Source organism: Aspergillus fischeri, genomic scaffold (genome assembly GCF_000149645.3).
Source record: "Aspergillus fischeri NRRL 181 1099437636245 genomic scaffold, whole genome shotgun sequence".
In the NCBI taxonomy this organism is placed as follows: Eukaryota; Fungi; Ascomycota; class Eurotiomycetes; order Eurotiales; family Aspergillaceae; genus Aspergillus; species Aspergillus fischeri.
In genome coordinates, this window is record NW_001509773.1 from 1 (window position 1) to 13,615 (window position 13,615).

The 13,615-nt window shown below is 57.5% G+C and overlaps 5 protein-coding genes across 5 annotated transcripts, besides 15 other annotated features; all 5 read right to left on the bottom strand.

The window, feature by feature from the left end:
• Nucleotides 1-99: 99 nt before the first annotated feature.
• NFIA_101200 (uncharacterized protein) lies at nucleotides 100-2,249 on the bottom strand (the record flags this gene model as incomplete). Its single annotated transcript, XM_001266532.1, has 1 exon — nucleotides 100-2,249. A coding segment is annotated over one exon (2,150 nt), but the record flags the coding sequence as incomplete, so codon positions are not given.
• A 594-nt stretch (nucleotides 2,250-2,843) lies between these two features.
• Nucleotides 2,844-2,877: a microsatellite.
• A 67-nt stretch (nucleotides 2,878-2,944) lies between these two features.
• Nucleotides 2,945-3,153: a microsatellite.
• Nucleotides 3,028-3,149: a microsatellite.
• Nucleotides 3,154-3,167: 14 nt separating the features above from the next.
• Nucleotides 3,168-3,325: a microsatellite.
• Nucleotides 3,183-3,294: a microsatellite.
• Nucleotides 3,326-3,490: 165 nt separating the features above from the next.
• NFIA_101210 (putative helicase) lies at nucleotides 3,491-5,614 on the bottom strand (the record flags this gene model as incomplete). Its single annotated transcript, XM_001266533.1, has 1 exon — nucleotides 3,491-5,614. The coding sequence occupies one exon, from the start codon at nucleotides 5,612-5,614 to the stop codon at nucleotides 3,491-3,493; it is 2,124 nt and encodes a 707-aa protein (XP_001266534.1).
• Nucleotides 4,211-4,383: a microsatellite.
• Nucleotides 4,305-4,368: a microsatellite.
• Nucleotides 4,341-4,479: a microsatellite.
• Nucleotides 4,473-4,597: a microsatellite.
• Nucleotides 4,509-4,532: a microsatellite.
• Nucleotides 5,615-5,620: 6 nt separating the features above from the next.
• On the bottom strand, nucleotides 5,621-7,246 carry NFIA_101220 (uncharacterized protein; the record flags this gene model as incomplete). The annotated part of the gene is made up of 1 exon (XM_001266534.1): nucleotides 5,621-7,246. The coding sequence occupies one exon, from the start codon at nucleotides 7,244-7,246 to the stop codon at nucleotides 5,621-5,623; it is 1,626 nt and encodes a 541-aa protein (XP_001266535.1).
• Nucleotides 6,363-6,734: a microsatellite.
• A 24-nt stretch (nucleotides 7,247-7,270) lies between the features above and the next one.
• On the bottom strand, nucleotides 7,271-8,491 carry NFIA_101230 (uncharacterized protein; the record flags this gene model as incomplete). The annotated part of the gene is made up of 1 exon (XM_001266535.1): nucleotides 7,271-8,491. The coding sequence occupies one exon, from the start codon at nucleotides 8,489-8,491 to the stop codon at nucleotides 7,271-7,273; it is 1,221 nt and encodes a 406-aa protein (XP_001266536.1).
• Nucleotides 8,492-9,747: 1,256 nt separating this feature from the next.
• On the bottom strand, nucleotides 9,748-13,199 carry NFIA_101240 (uncharacterized protein; the record flags this gene model as incomplete). Its single annotated transcript, XM_001266536.1, has 3 exons — nucleotides 9,748-10,356; nucleotides 10,488-11,868; nucleotides 12,166-13,199. The coding sequence occupies 3 exons, from the start codon at nucleotides 13,197-13,199 to the stop codon at nucleotides 9,748-9,750; spliced, it is 3,024 nt and encodes a 1,007-aa protein (XP_001266537.1).
• Nucleotides 12,023-12,056: a microsatellite.
• Nucleotides 13,200-13,344: 145 nt separating the features above from the next.
• Nucleotides 13,345-13,401: a microsatellite.
• Nucleotides 13,345-13,438: a microsatellite.
• Nucleotides 13,355-13,438: a microsatellite.
• Nucleotides 13,439-13,615: the final 177 nt, after the last annotated feature.

The window sequence follows — 13,615 nt, forward strand, 5'->3', positions numbered from 1 at the left end:
TACCATACCACCAACTCCCCGACCTCCCGCGGCACATATCGATGGATGATCTTCACATCATTACTAGCATGGAACCCCTTATGATATGCCGTCACAAACGTCACCATGCCATCCTCAATATATATATTCCGCTGTTGACTATTCGCAGTGTTGCAATGCTGAATGCTTAATAGCTCTGGGGCCCGGGCCGGCTGCCCTGCTGTCACATGCACCATAACGGCTAATTTCTCCTTAAACTGGGCCACGCGCTGCCAATACTGCTGGATGGCACCAGGGTGGAATCGGCCCCCCCGCAGGAAATGCCGCTGCATGGCCGGCTCGGCCCGCAGCCGGTCGATCATCCAGTGGGTCCCATCCACCGGCCACTGGGTCCGTGCGTCGTGCAAAAAGTTCCACCCAGCCTGGCTCTGGCTGGGATCGTCATATAATGCCGTCCATGGAATGGGGGGCATCTGCGCATGGTCCTGCATGCATAACTGGCCTAGTATCTCCCGCGCCGCCGTGACTAACCCATGGATGAACCCCCGAAAATCCCCCATGGTGAATGCCATCTGCTGGTATAACAGTTGGTCCTCCCCCATCCATGTCACATGGCCGGGGGCCGTATGATTATAATGGACCTTTAATCCATATGTGCGCCAGTCCAACAATGTCTCCATGGGGCCGTGGGTCCCACGGATCATAAACTGGTGCATCATCCATGTCACCTGCTCCTGGAATGGCCGGCGGCTCGGGCGAATGTGGACCGCGGGCAATGGGTCATCACTATGGATGGATGACGGGGGCGATGATGGGGCCCCTGGGGTGGATGGGGGGTCATCGCTGCCATATCCCTCATCAATCTCCCCGAGTTGATCATCCGCGCTGGCCAGCACCCATTCTGCGCTCTGGTCCTTCCGCGCCCAGGTCTGAATGAGCTGCCATGGATTGGGGTCCATCCATAATGCCTTCTGCACCACCATGAATCGGGCCACCTTGATCACGCGGGATAATATCGGGGGGTAGCTCTCGGGGTCGCGCCAGCCGGCCTCACCCTGGCCCAGCACAGCCATGGCGCATACTAATGCACTCTCATATTCATGGCTGCGATGGCGCTGGTTGAGCAGCTCAATGCAAAATTCTAAGCATGCTTTTTCTATAGCAGTCATGGCCCATGCCTCTAGGTCCCCTGGCACTGCGGCCTGGCTGCCCTGGCTGCCTGGGGCCTGGCTAGCGAGCTGCCATAGCTGCCGCCATTTCTGGCGCTGCCGTGCGGTCATCCCATATCGGGGGCTGGCCCAGTCATGCGGGGCCTGGGTCCGGGCAATAAATGCTAATATCTGCTGCCATGGCTGCACATGCTTCTTGATCACGGCCTCATCTATATATGCCAGCAGTGGCCGGTGCGGGGTCTGCCCCTTTTCAGACCGGACGGCTTCCACCCGGATGGCCTGGCCGCAATGCTGGACCGTCCGCTGGCTCTTGCGGGCCACCTGCTCCATAGTATCCCAGATCACCTGCACCCCCTGCTCAGTGGCATCCATGGGGTCTTCCTCCGGGGCTGCCATGCTAGCAAGCAGGTCACGTGCCTGGATGCCCTGCAGGTAGTCAGCCCACCGAGTCATCCGCAGCCAGGGGTTCGCGTCAGTCAACTGGCTGGCTTGGATGGCCTGATCGGCCTTGGCCTGGGCCTGGACCTGCTCCCATGCCTGGATCACGGCATCAACGGTGGCCTGGATGTGGGCAGTGGGTGCGGTCCGGGCTTGCTCCTCAGGCTGCTGGTTGGGGCATGGCACCCAGATATAATGGGACCCTTTTCGGGATGGGAAAAACCGCTGGCAGGTCACCACCTGATATCCCTGCTGGATGGTGATCTGCGCCTGTTCCTGCTCTTGCAGGCGTGATCGACCTCCATGATATGGTGCAGTCCATCCATGGTGCTCACGCCAATGTCGTTTTAACGTGTCAAGTGAACGAGTGATGAATTGGCATCTGGCCTGGTCGCGCTGGCACAGTAACCCATCAGGGTATTCATCCAGGTGGGGGATTGACTGGGTAATCCGACTAGGCCATTGCACAGCATGGGGGTCATGCTCCACACCCTCCCAGCTCTGGACGTCCTGATGGATCTGCTTTGCAGTGGCCTGGGGTAATCGATGGGCCTTCCCCCAGAGATGGCTTTCTACCTCAGCTAGCCACACCCCATGGCGGCAGGACCGGCAGATAATGACTGGTGGCTGGGAAAGCTTAATAAATAACTGCTGTTCCATTCTTAATGGCTCATTTGGATGAATATAATACTATTTAACTGATTATCTGAATGATGATGGGATTCAGCCCCTGAATGTTTGATTTGTGGGCATTGCTTTTTCTATCCGCAGGAACTCAAACCACACCAACTCCTGGGGGTCAAATATGCCCTCACCATGTCTGCAAATCATTGATTTTGATACTGAAATTTGGCTGGATTACTTGGAACTAGTATATCAGTGAGCTGGCTAAATTTAAACTGCCTCCAACCTCCCCTGGAGCCATGGTGGTGGTCATGGGCAGTGCTTTCCAGATTCTCACTGTTTGGCGGCAACTCAAACCACATCAAAATTCCGTACATTAACCACACCCTTACTACAGCTGCAAATCATCGAATTCCCAATTGAAATTTGGTCAGATTATGTGAAACCAGCTAACCAGTAACCTGCCAAAATTTGAAATGCATACGACTCTATCTGGCGCGACGATTGTACCCCAGACGGTTTCGTTGGTCCCTACCCCCATACCCCGGCCGCTAAACCGCTCTGGGCTAAACCCTAGCTTGGTGTCAAGTACAGTCGCCGCCCCCTGTGGGATAGATTAACCTTAATCTCCTAATATAACTGCTATAACTAATAAACTGATATAAATAACTGGCTGTGCCCCTCCTGGTTAGGGTATGCCTGCCCTAAAAACTGGACCACCTGGGTCTTATCCTGCCTGTCTTCCTACCTACCTTACTGTTAACTTCCTTATATATCTTACTATATACCTCACTCCCTCCTCCCTCCCTATCTTCCTGTCTCACTGCCTGTCCCACTACCTATCTCTCTACCTGCCATACTGCCTGTCTCTCTACCTACCATACTGCCTGTCTTACTGCCTGTCTTACTGCCTATCTACTGCCTGTCTCACTGCCTGCCTTACTATTAACTGTACTATCTACCCTACTATCTACCTCACTGTCTACCTCACTGTCTACCTCACTGTCTACCTCACTGTCTACCTCACTGTCTACCTCACTGTCTACCTCACTATCTACCTACTGCCTACCTACTGCCTACCTTGCTCCCTCCTCCTGACCTACTACCTACCTCTCTCCTGACTATGGTTAATATTATATATCCCCCTAATGACTGATTATATATATATATATGCCTGTGTACAAACCATGGATTCAGCCAATATACTATATAAACTAAATCTATAATATATATCTCTGCGCATTATGGTATCTGAAAATATATATTCATTCACCAATCTACCAATGCTGATTGACCTCAATCTCCTGACATAACCGCCGTAACCAACAAAATGATGTAAATAACTGGTTGTGCCCCTCATGGTTGGGGTGTGCCTGCCCTAAAAACTGGACCACCTGGGCCTCATCCTGCCCGTCAACCCCTATTCCCTGCAACCGGCGCTGCCATACGGGCTCGATCTGGCCCTGCCATGGCCCAAATAACATCATGGCCACCATGGGGATCAAAAACCCACGGTATTCACATGCATGGCCCGGCTCCCACCCATGGCATATGGATTGGGGCATGCCGCACGAATAACACGCACTGTATGGGGCATATTGGACCTGCCGACGCACACAGATCATCCATGCCCGTGCGGCCTGGCTGTGGGGCTGATGACATGCATATAACTCATGGCCACTATCACCCCCCTGTATAGCGCATATATAACATTGATCCCGCCACTGCATGCATTCGGCCTGGGCCATCTCCTCATCCAAACCCTGCTGGGTCCAATGCTGCTGCTGCTGGATATCCATGGCGGCCCACTGCTGGGCCTGCACCTGCTGGGTGTGCCATACCGCCATGGAAATGGATGGCTGGCTGCAAAATGAATTATTGGATGGGGTGGGACTGGCGGGCTCACATGGCAACTGGCTGCCTGGCTCGAACGGCGCCTCCCTTGCTGGTATGCTGCCTGCCTCGAACGGCGCCTCCCTCGCTGCCTGCCTCACTGTCATGCTGCCTGGCTTGAATGGCGCCTCCCTCGCTGGCATGCTGCCTGGCTTGAACGGCGCCTCCCTCGCTAGCATGCTGCCTGGCTTGAACGGCGCCTCCCTCGCTAGCATGCTGCCTGGCTCGAACGGCGCCTCCCTCGCTAGCATGCTGCCTGCCTCAAACGGCGCCTCCCTGGCGGCCTCCCTCACTGTCATTCTGCCTGCCTCAATCAGTGCCTCCCTCGCTGCCTGCCTCGCTGGCATGCTGCCTGACTTGAACAGCGCCTCCCTTGCTAGCATGCTGCCTGGCTCGAATGGCGCCTCCCTCACTGCCTCCCTCACTGTCATGCTGCCTGCCTCGAACAGCGCCTCCCTAGCAGCGTCCCTTGCTGGCATGCTGCCTGACTCGCCCAGATCTACCTCTGGCCCCTCCCAGTCGGGATCGCACCCATCACATGCCTGCTCCCTGGCATCCGCATCCTGGCAATGCCGCCGCTGATACCCATCCACCACCCCATCTAAATATTCATCCAACACCACCCGGCGGCACCCAATGCCTTCCACCACCCCCATATACTCGGCGACCTGCTCCTGGTCCTCGGGGGCCACCCCCTCCATCCACGGTGCTGGGGCGTCCCACCCAGCGGGCTGGATAATGATCGCCTCACTGCGCTGTCCGTCCTGCCCAGCCCGGCCACTCTCCTGCGCGTAATCCAGTAACGTCCGCGGGGTCCTAATATGGATGATGCTGCGGATATTGGGGATGTCCACCCCCATGCCTAATGCGCTGGTGGCGGCGATCACGGGGCTGGCCCCCATGAACCGCGCCAATACCCCGGCCTTGTCCAACTGCTCACTGTAATATGCCTCACACCCCAGCACCCGCGCCATGGCCGTCACCTGCCCAATGATATTCGCATATATGATCACCTTGCCCCCGGCGGCCCGTTGGATGCGGTCCTGAATGAATGCCACCACGGCCTCACTCTCAATCCACTGATACGGCCCCCGGCCGACCCCGGGGATCGGGGGCCGCCACACCCAGTATGCCACATTCGGACGGCTGGTCCGGGCCCAGTATATGGTCACGGCGGCCCGGTCATACTTCATCCGCCAGCATAATTCCACCTCCATGCTCGGGGGCAACGTGGCGGTCAACCATACCATCTGGGTGCGGGCCTGGACTAACCGGCCCAGCTGGGCCATCTGGGGCCGGAAATCACGCTGGTTGTTCAACACCACATGGCATTCGTTGATCACGATCCAGTCTAACCGCCGGGTCCACCGCAGCCGGTTCAAAAACGTCTGGAAATCGGGGCTGACTGCGGATTCAGGCGTCACCAACACGATGGATGCGGCATCGGGGGGCCGCCGGCTCTCCCATGGCACGCATGATATACCGAGCTCCTGGCATCGCCGGGTCATATCAGCTCATAATGCGACCAGCGGCACCACAACAATGGTGGTGCCCCCAGGGGCGGCGAACGCGGGCACCATGAACAGCATGCTCTTCCCCCCGCCAGTGGGCATCACTGCGACCACGGGGCTCTCTCCCCGCTGGATGGCCTGCATGGCCGGGTCCTGGACCCCCCGGAACTGCATGTCGGGCCGCCCGGTCATGCGCTGCGCGGCTGCCTCGAGATCCATGGTGGCCAACTGGTGGCGGCGTTCTATCCGACTGATCTCCGCCTCATCCTCCCATGGGGCCCGCTTGCGCTTCCCTAGTATGGATGGCGTGGGGGCCCCAAACCCTAAAAACTGGTGCCAATCGGTGCTGGATAACCGGAACATCTCCCGCCGGTGGGCGGTGCTGCCAGCCTGTTCCTGGATGCCCCGGCCATACACCATGCCAGCAACGTGTGATGAATGGGCGGCCTGTAAATCAGCAATATGGCCCATCCACTGCTCAATATCCATGCCCTCCTCTGTATCGGCATCCATGGCTGCTGGGGCCGGCTCGGCCTCCTGGATATTATGTGGGAACGCGGTGGATGGCCGCAAAAATCGGCGGCTGATTCCAATGGTGATGTCCCGGTATGCGGCAATATTGATGGCGGTGCCTAGCTGGGTGCGGGTTTCCCGTTTCAACGCCTCCCGGAACCGCTTGGACGACCATTCACGGCCGGTACCGGGGTCGGGGCCCCATAACCATGCCTGGCTGCCTTGTGCTCCATGGCTCCCCTGCGCGGCCTGGCTCCACCGCGCGGTCTGGCTTCCCTGCGCGGCCTGGCTCCCCTGCGCGGCCTGGCTTCCCTGCGCGGTCTGGCTCCCCTGCGCGGTCTGGCTCCCCTGTGTAGCCTGGCTTCCCTGCGTGGCCTGGCTTCCCTGCGCGGTCTGGCTTCCCTGTGTAGCCCGGCTTCCCTGCGCGGTCTGGTTACCCTGCGCGGCCTGGCTCCCCTGCGCGGCCTGGCTTCCCTGTGCAGCCTGGCTTCCCTGCGCGGTCCGGCTTCCCTGCGCAGTCTGGCTACCCTGCGCGGCCTGGCTTCCCTGTGTAGCCCGGCTTCCCTGCGCGGTCTGGTTACCCTGCGCGGCCTGGCTCCCCTGCGGGACCTGCGCGGCCTGCCATGCAGCCAACTGGTCGACAAATGGCATCACCAGCCAGATATACCATACCACCAACTCCCCGACCTCCCGCGGCACATATCGATGGATGATCTTCACATCATTACTAGTATGGAACCCCTTATGATATGCCGTCACAAACATCACCATGCCATCCTCAATATATATATTCCGCTGTTGACTATTCGCAGTGTTGCAATGCTGAATGCTTAATAGCTCTGGGGCCTGGGCTGGCTGCCCTGCTGTCACATGCACTATAACGGCCAATTTCTCCTTGAACTGGGCCACGCGCTGCCAATACTGCTGGATGGCACCAGGGTGGAATCGGCCCCCCTGCAGGAAATGCCGCTGCATGGCCGGCTCGGCCCGCAGCCGGTCGATCATCCAGTGGGTCCCATCCACCGGCCACTGGGTCCGTGCGTCGTGCAAAAAGTTCCACCCAGCCTGGCTCTGGCTGGGATCGTCATATAATGCCGTCCATGGAATGGGGGGCATCTGCGCATGGTCCTGCATGCATAACTAGCCTAGTATCTCCCGCGCCGCCGTGACTAACCCATGGATGAACCCCTGAAAATCCCCCATGGTGAATGCCATCTGCTGGTATAACAGTTGGTCCTCCCCCATCCATGTCACATGGCCGGGGGCCGTATGATTATAATGGACCTTTAATCCATATGTGTGCCAGTCCAGCAATGTCTCCATGGGGCCGTGGGTCCCACAGATCATAAACTGGTGCATCATCCATGTCACCTGCTCCTGGAATGGCCGGCGGCTCGGGCGAATGTGGACCGCGGGCAATGGGTCATCACTATGGATGGATGACGGGGGCGATGATGGGGCCCCTGGGGTGGATGGGGGGTCATTGCTGCCATATCCCTCATCAATCTCCCTGAGTTGATCATCTGCGCTGGCCAGCACCCATTCTGCGCTCTGGTCCTTCCGCGCCCAGGTCTGAATGATCTGCCATGGATTGGGGTCCATCCATAATGCCTTCTGCACCACCATGAATCGGGCCACCTTGATCACGCGGGATAATATTGGGGGGTAGCTCTCGGGGTCGCGCCAGCCGGCCTCACCCTGGCCCAGCACAGCCATGGCGCATACTAATGCACTCTCATATTCATGGCTGCGATGGCGCTGGTTGAGCAGCTCAATGCAAAATTCTAAGCATGCTTTTTCTATAGCAGTCATGGCCCATGCCTCTAGGTCCCCTGGCACTGCGGCCTGGCTGCCCTGGCTGCCTGGGGCCTGGCTAGCGAGCTGCCATAGCTGCCGCCATTTCTGGCGCTGCCGTGCGGTCATCCCATATCGGGGGCTGGTCCAGTCATGCGGGGCCTGGGTCCGGGCAATAAATGCTAATATCTGCTGCCATGGCTGCACATGCTTCTTGATCGCGGCCTCATCCATATATGCCAGCAGCGGCCGGTGCGGGGTCTGCCCCTTTTCGGACCGGATGGCTTCCACCCGGATGGCCTGGCCGCAATGCTGGACCATCTGCTGGCTCTTGCGGGCCACCTGCTCCATAGTATCCCAGATCACCTGCACCCCCTGCTCAGTGGCATCCATGGGGTCTTCCTCTGGGGCTGCCATGCTAGCAAGCAGGTCACGTGCCTGGATGCCCTGCAGGTAGTCAGCCCACTGAGTCATCCGCAGCCAGGGGTTCGCGTCAGTCAACTGGCTGGCTTGGATGGCCTGATCGGCCTTGGCCTGGGCCTGGACCTGCTCCCATGCCTGGATCATGGCATCAACAGTGGCCTGGATGTGGGCAGTGGGTGCGGTCCGGGCTTGCTCCTCAGGCTGCTGGTTAGGGCATGGCACCCAAATATAATGGGACCCTTTTCGGGATGGGAAAAACCGCTGGCAGGTCACCACCTGATATCCCTGCTGGATGGTGATCTGCGCCTGTTCCTGCTCTTGCAGGCATGATCGACCTCCATGATATGGTGCGGTCCATCCATGGTGCTCACGCCAATGTCGTTTTAACGTGTTGAGTGAACGAGTGATGAATTGGCATCTGGCCTGGTCGCGCTGGCATAGTAACCCATCAGGGTATTCATCCAGGTGGGGGATTGACTGGGTAATCCGACTAGGCCATTGCACAGCATGGGGGTCATGCTCTACACCCTCCTAGCTCTGGACGTCCTGATGGATCTGCTTTGCAGTGGCCTGGGGTAATTAATGGGCCTTCCCCTGGAGATGGCTTTCTACCTCAGCTGGCCACACCCCATGGCGGCAGGTCCGGCAGATAATGACTGGTGGCTGGGAAAGCTTAATAAATAACTGCTGTTCCATTCTTAATGGCTTATTTAGATGAATATAATACTATTTAACTGATTATCTGAATGATGATGGGATTCAGCCCCTGAATGTTTGATTTGTGGGCATTGCTTTTTCTATCCGCAGGAACTCAAACCACACCAAATCCTGGGGGTCAAATATGCCCTCACCATGTCTGTAAATCATTGATTTTGATACTGAAATTTGGCTGGATTACTTAGAACTAGTATATCAGTGAGCTGGCTAAATTTAAACTGCCTCCAACCTCCCCTGGAGCCATGGTGGTGGTCATGGGCAGTGCTTTCCAGATTCTCACTGTTTGGCGGCAACTCAAACCACATCAAAATTCTGTACATTAACCACACCCTTACTACAGCTGCAAATCATCGAATTCCCCATTGAAATTTGGTCAGATTATGTGAAACCAGCTAACCAGTAACCTGCCAAAATTTGAAATGCATACAACTCTATCTGGCGCGACGATTGTACCCCAGACGGTTTTGTTGGTCCCTACCCCCATACCCCAGCTGCTAAACCGCTCTGGGCTAAACCCTAGCTCAGTGTCAAGTACAGTCGCCGCCCCCTGTGGGATAGCCAACCAGTAACCTGCTGAAATTTGAAATGCGCATGACTCTATCTGGTGCTACAACTATACCTCCCAGTTCAAAAATCGGTCCCTACCCTGTTACCGCTGCCGCTAAACCACTCTGGGCTAAACCCTATATCGGTGTCAAGTACAGTCGCCGCCCCCCTGTGGGATAGATCACCTGCACTGCCTGCTCTATAGCATCTGTGGGGTCTTCCTCCGGGGCCGCCACGCAGGCTAGCAGGTCATGGGCCTGGATGCCCTGCAGGTAATCGGCCCACCGAGTCATGCGCAGCCAGGGGTTCGCGTCCGTCAACTGGCTGGCCTGGATGGCCTGATCGGCCTTAGCCCGGGCCTGCGCCTGCTCCCAGGCCTGTACCACCTCATCCACTGCAGTCTGGATATGGTCGGTGGATGGGGCGGGTGGCTGCCTATCTGGATAGCGAATATGGATATAGTGTGACCCTGGACCACTAGGGAACACCTGCTGCCATGAGACATATTGGAATGACTGCTGTAGCTCTGCCTCACCCCTAGCCTTCTCCTTTAGGCCTGCCCGCCCGCGATGGGTCTGCTGGGACCACTCATGAATAGTTCGCCAATGCTTACGCATAGATTCCATGGTAGAGGTAATGAATAAGTAATAAGGATCTTGCTGGCAGAGCAGGCCATTAGAATGAGATGGTAATATAGGCAGTGGCTTATCGAATGCTTGAGGTATTAGGATGGCACTACTATCATGCTGAATATCATGCCATTGAGACCTTTATATATATATATATATACTGTATTAAAATAAATACTTCCCTCTATCCCTAGGGCCTAATTATAATCCATCTCCACCATGATACACTGCTGCTTTGGCTGCCCTACCCTAAGGTCATCCTGCGCCGGCTGTTTACGGGGCCCTAGGTAGGTCTCAAACCCCAGGAACCCATGCCATTCGCGACTAATGGCCTGGTATTGGCGCCGTCGTGCCTCTACATGGCCTGGTGCCTCCTGTAGCCCCCGCGCATATACAGTGCCTGCAATCCAGGACCCATGGCTAGCCTGCTCATTAAAGGCTGCATCATCTGCCCCATAGTCCCGCTTAAACCCCCCACATTTCAGGTGTACGCGGGAGATGGCAATAGCTGCGTGCCGGTAGGACAGGATATTCATCTTGGTCTGTAGATGGGTCTGTGCCTCACGCTGGAGGACCTTGCGCAGCTGGCTGCTATCCCAGCTCCCCTCCCCCGCCGGCCATAGGAAGGCAGAGGCCGGGCCCTTCTGCCCATAGACCAGCTTCTGCAGGGCCTGGCAGAAGGGCAGGATAAGCCATAGGTAGTAGACTACTAGCTCACTAACGGCCTTTGGCAGATACCGGTGGATGATCTTGGTGGTGTTATTAATAGAATACCCCTTATGGTAGGTGGTGACGGTGCTCACGAGCCCGTGCTCAATAAATATATTGCGGTGGCGGCCATGGAGGGTATTGCTATGGCGCAGGCTGAGTAGCTCTGTGGCCTGGGCTGGCTGCCCCCCAGTCATATGGACTAGCAGAAGCAGGTGCTCTAGGAATACTTTTACCTGCTGTAGGTACTGGTCTACTGCCCCTGCCTGCCAGAGCACCTGGTCCTGCTGGCCAATCTGGTGTAGCTGCAGGAACTCCTCCTGGAGCCAGTCAGTCCCTAGCACACGATCAAGCAGCCACTGTTCCCCTATGGTAGGCAGGGCAGCCCGGGTCTGCTGGTCCTGCAGGAAGTTCCAGCCCCGCTGGTTCTTCGTGGGGTCATCCTGCAGCTTATGTAGGGCTAGCTGGGGCACTATCTCCTCCCTTATCTCCTCCTCATGGAGGAGGAAGAGCTGTGCCAGGTCTGCCTGGGCTAGTTGCACCTGGCTGGCAATGAACTGGCATAGCCCCCGCATGCTGAGCCGCAGGTCTTTATAGCTGAGGGTCTGCTCATCATCACTCCAGTAGATATAGCCTAGGCTGGTGGTGCTATTCTGGATCTTCTTCCCGTAGGTGCGCAGCCGTGTGATCCAGCCAAAGGGGGCACATACCCCATACAGCAGGAAGCGCTCGCGCATCTCATCCAGGGCATCTGCAGGGTGGCTGACCACACCAGCCCTAGTTAGGTGGACTGCCTGCAGGGCCACCAGCATCTGGGCCATCTTGACCAGTCTGGAGAGGTAACTGGTATAGCTGTAGGGCTCCCGGAAGGTCTGGCATGCAGGGTCCACCCCTAGCACTGTAAGGAAGGCCATCAGGGTGCTTTCAAAGAGATCCCCCTTCAGGGTATGGTCCAGGAGGGCAATAGAGAGGGTGAGACAGGCCTGGTCCAGCTAGTTCTGTGCCTTTTCCTCTGGGGGGGATAGTGATGGGGGCGCTGGTAGTGCTAGGGGCCCTAGGGGTTCGGCTGGTCCCCGGGGCGCTGGGGGTGCTGGGGGTGCTGGGGGTGCTAGCAGTGGTGCCCCTGATGCCCTGGATTCCTGCAGGATTTGTGATGCCTCTAATGCTAGTTGGGTCTCTGGCCCCTTAGCACGCAGGGCTAGGAACTGCTGGCCATACTCCTCCATCTGGTCCAGCGCGGCCAGCTGGGTGGTGTTCAGCTGGTGGCGCAGCTGGATGGGCTGGTTGGGTCTGGTGCTGCGGTAGGCGAAGCAGACCAGCTGCTGCCAGACCTGGCAGTACTGGCGATAGGTCTTCAGCTGGAGGTGGATCTGGATGGGCTGGTTCCAGACCCTGGGCTCGCGAAAGAAGGTATTGATCTGGACCTGGTTAAATTCATTGATCTGGCCGCTCCGGATGGTCTGGTAGGCCTGCCAGATCAGCCGCTCGACACTAGCACTGAATAGGGCAAGCAGGGGCTCCTGCACTGGGTCTGCTGGGCATCTGAGCAGGGCCACTGCAGTTAGATCCTGCCCGCGTAGGTACTCTGGCCAGCGGGTCAGCTCCAGCCAGGGAGAGACCTCAGTTGGGTGGCCTTCTAGGCTAGGGACCTGGCCATTTACTAGTGTAGCTGCCGCCTCCGCCTCCCACAGGGCCTGGTCTATATGAGCGCAGATGCGCTCAGCAGGGGTCTGGGGGGCGGCTAGCAGGGCCTGCTGGCTTGGCTGGGCAGCGCAGGTCACCTCAAAGAAATGGCTCCCTGGCCCAGCATGGTAGAACCGCTGGCAGCTAACCACACGATCTGCCAGGCGGGCCTGGGCCCGGGCCTGGGCCTGAGCTGCTGAAAGTTTACCCTGGCCCCAGTATCCATCCTGGTCCTTATGTTTCCGGGCACGGTGGTCCTGAAGCCCGGCCAGGGCCCGGCAGATGTAGGGGCAGTGGGGGCACCCGCGCCCCTGGTACACTGGCAGGCCTGGCACGGGGGGGTCCCCAGTGGAGGGCTGGGGGCAGGGCCCCTGGCTCAGGTCTGCCCATGGCTGCTGGAGCATCTCGGTCAGCACCGCCTGACAGAGAGCAGGCGTGGCCACAGTAGGATGGGACTGGTGGCGGGTGCGGAGGTGGCCCAGTAGGGTCTGGGGTGAGATGGCATACTGGCAGCGAGGTGCGGTGCAGATCCAGACCTGGTAGGTGGGATTGTAGAGAAATAGGTCCATTTAAAAGGAGAGGAGGATATATACAGTAAGAGGAGAATAGAGGTGAAACTAGATCACTACTAGTTAGGATATATTAGGTATGCGACATAGAAACATAACCTGGATAGGTGGACCTTGGGAACACTGAACACGGCCTGGAAATATGACCTAGAAATACACAACCTAGAAACACAACCTAGAAACACAACCTGGAAACACAACCTTGGAAACGCGACCTTGGAAACGCGACCTGAAACACAAGCTAGGAAGCTAATTCACACAGTAAAGTGATTAGTTAGTGATTAGTGATTATATCAGGGCGAAGGCGTGGATCTAGAGTGCTGAGGTAGGAAACATGGGCAGCACCATATCAGGGGGCTGTATCCCCACGCACGCACGCACCGGGAGCACGCGCGGCGGATACGAGGGGGGAGCCA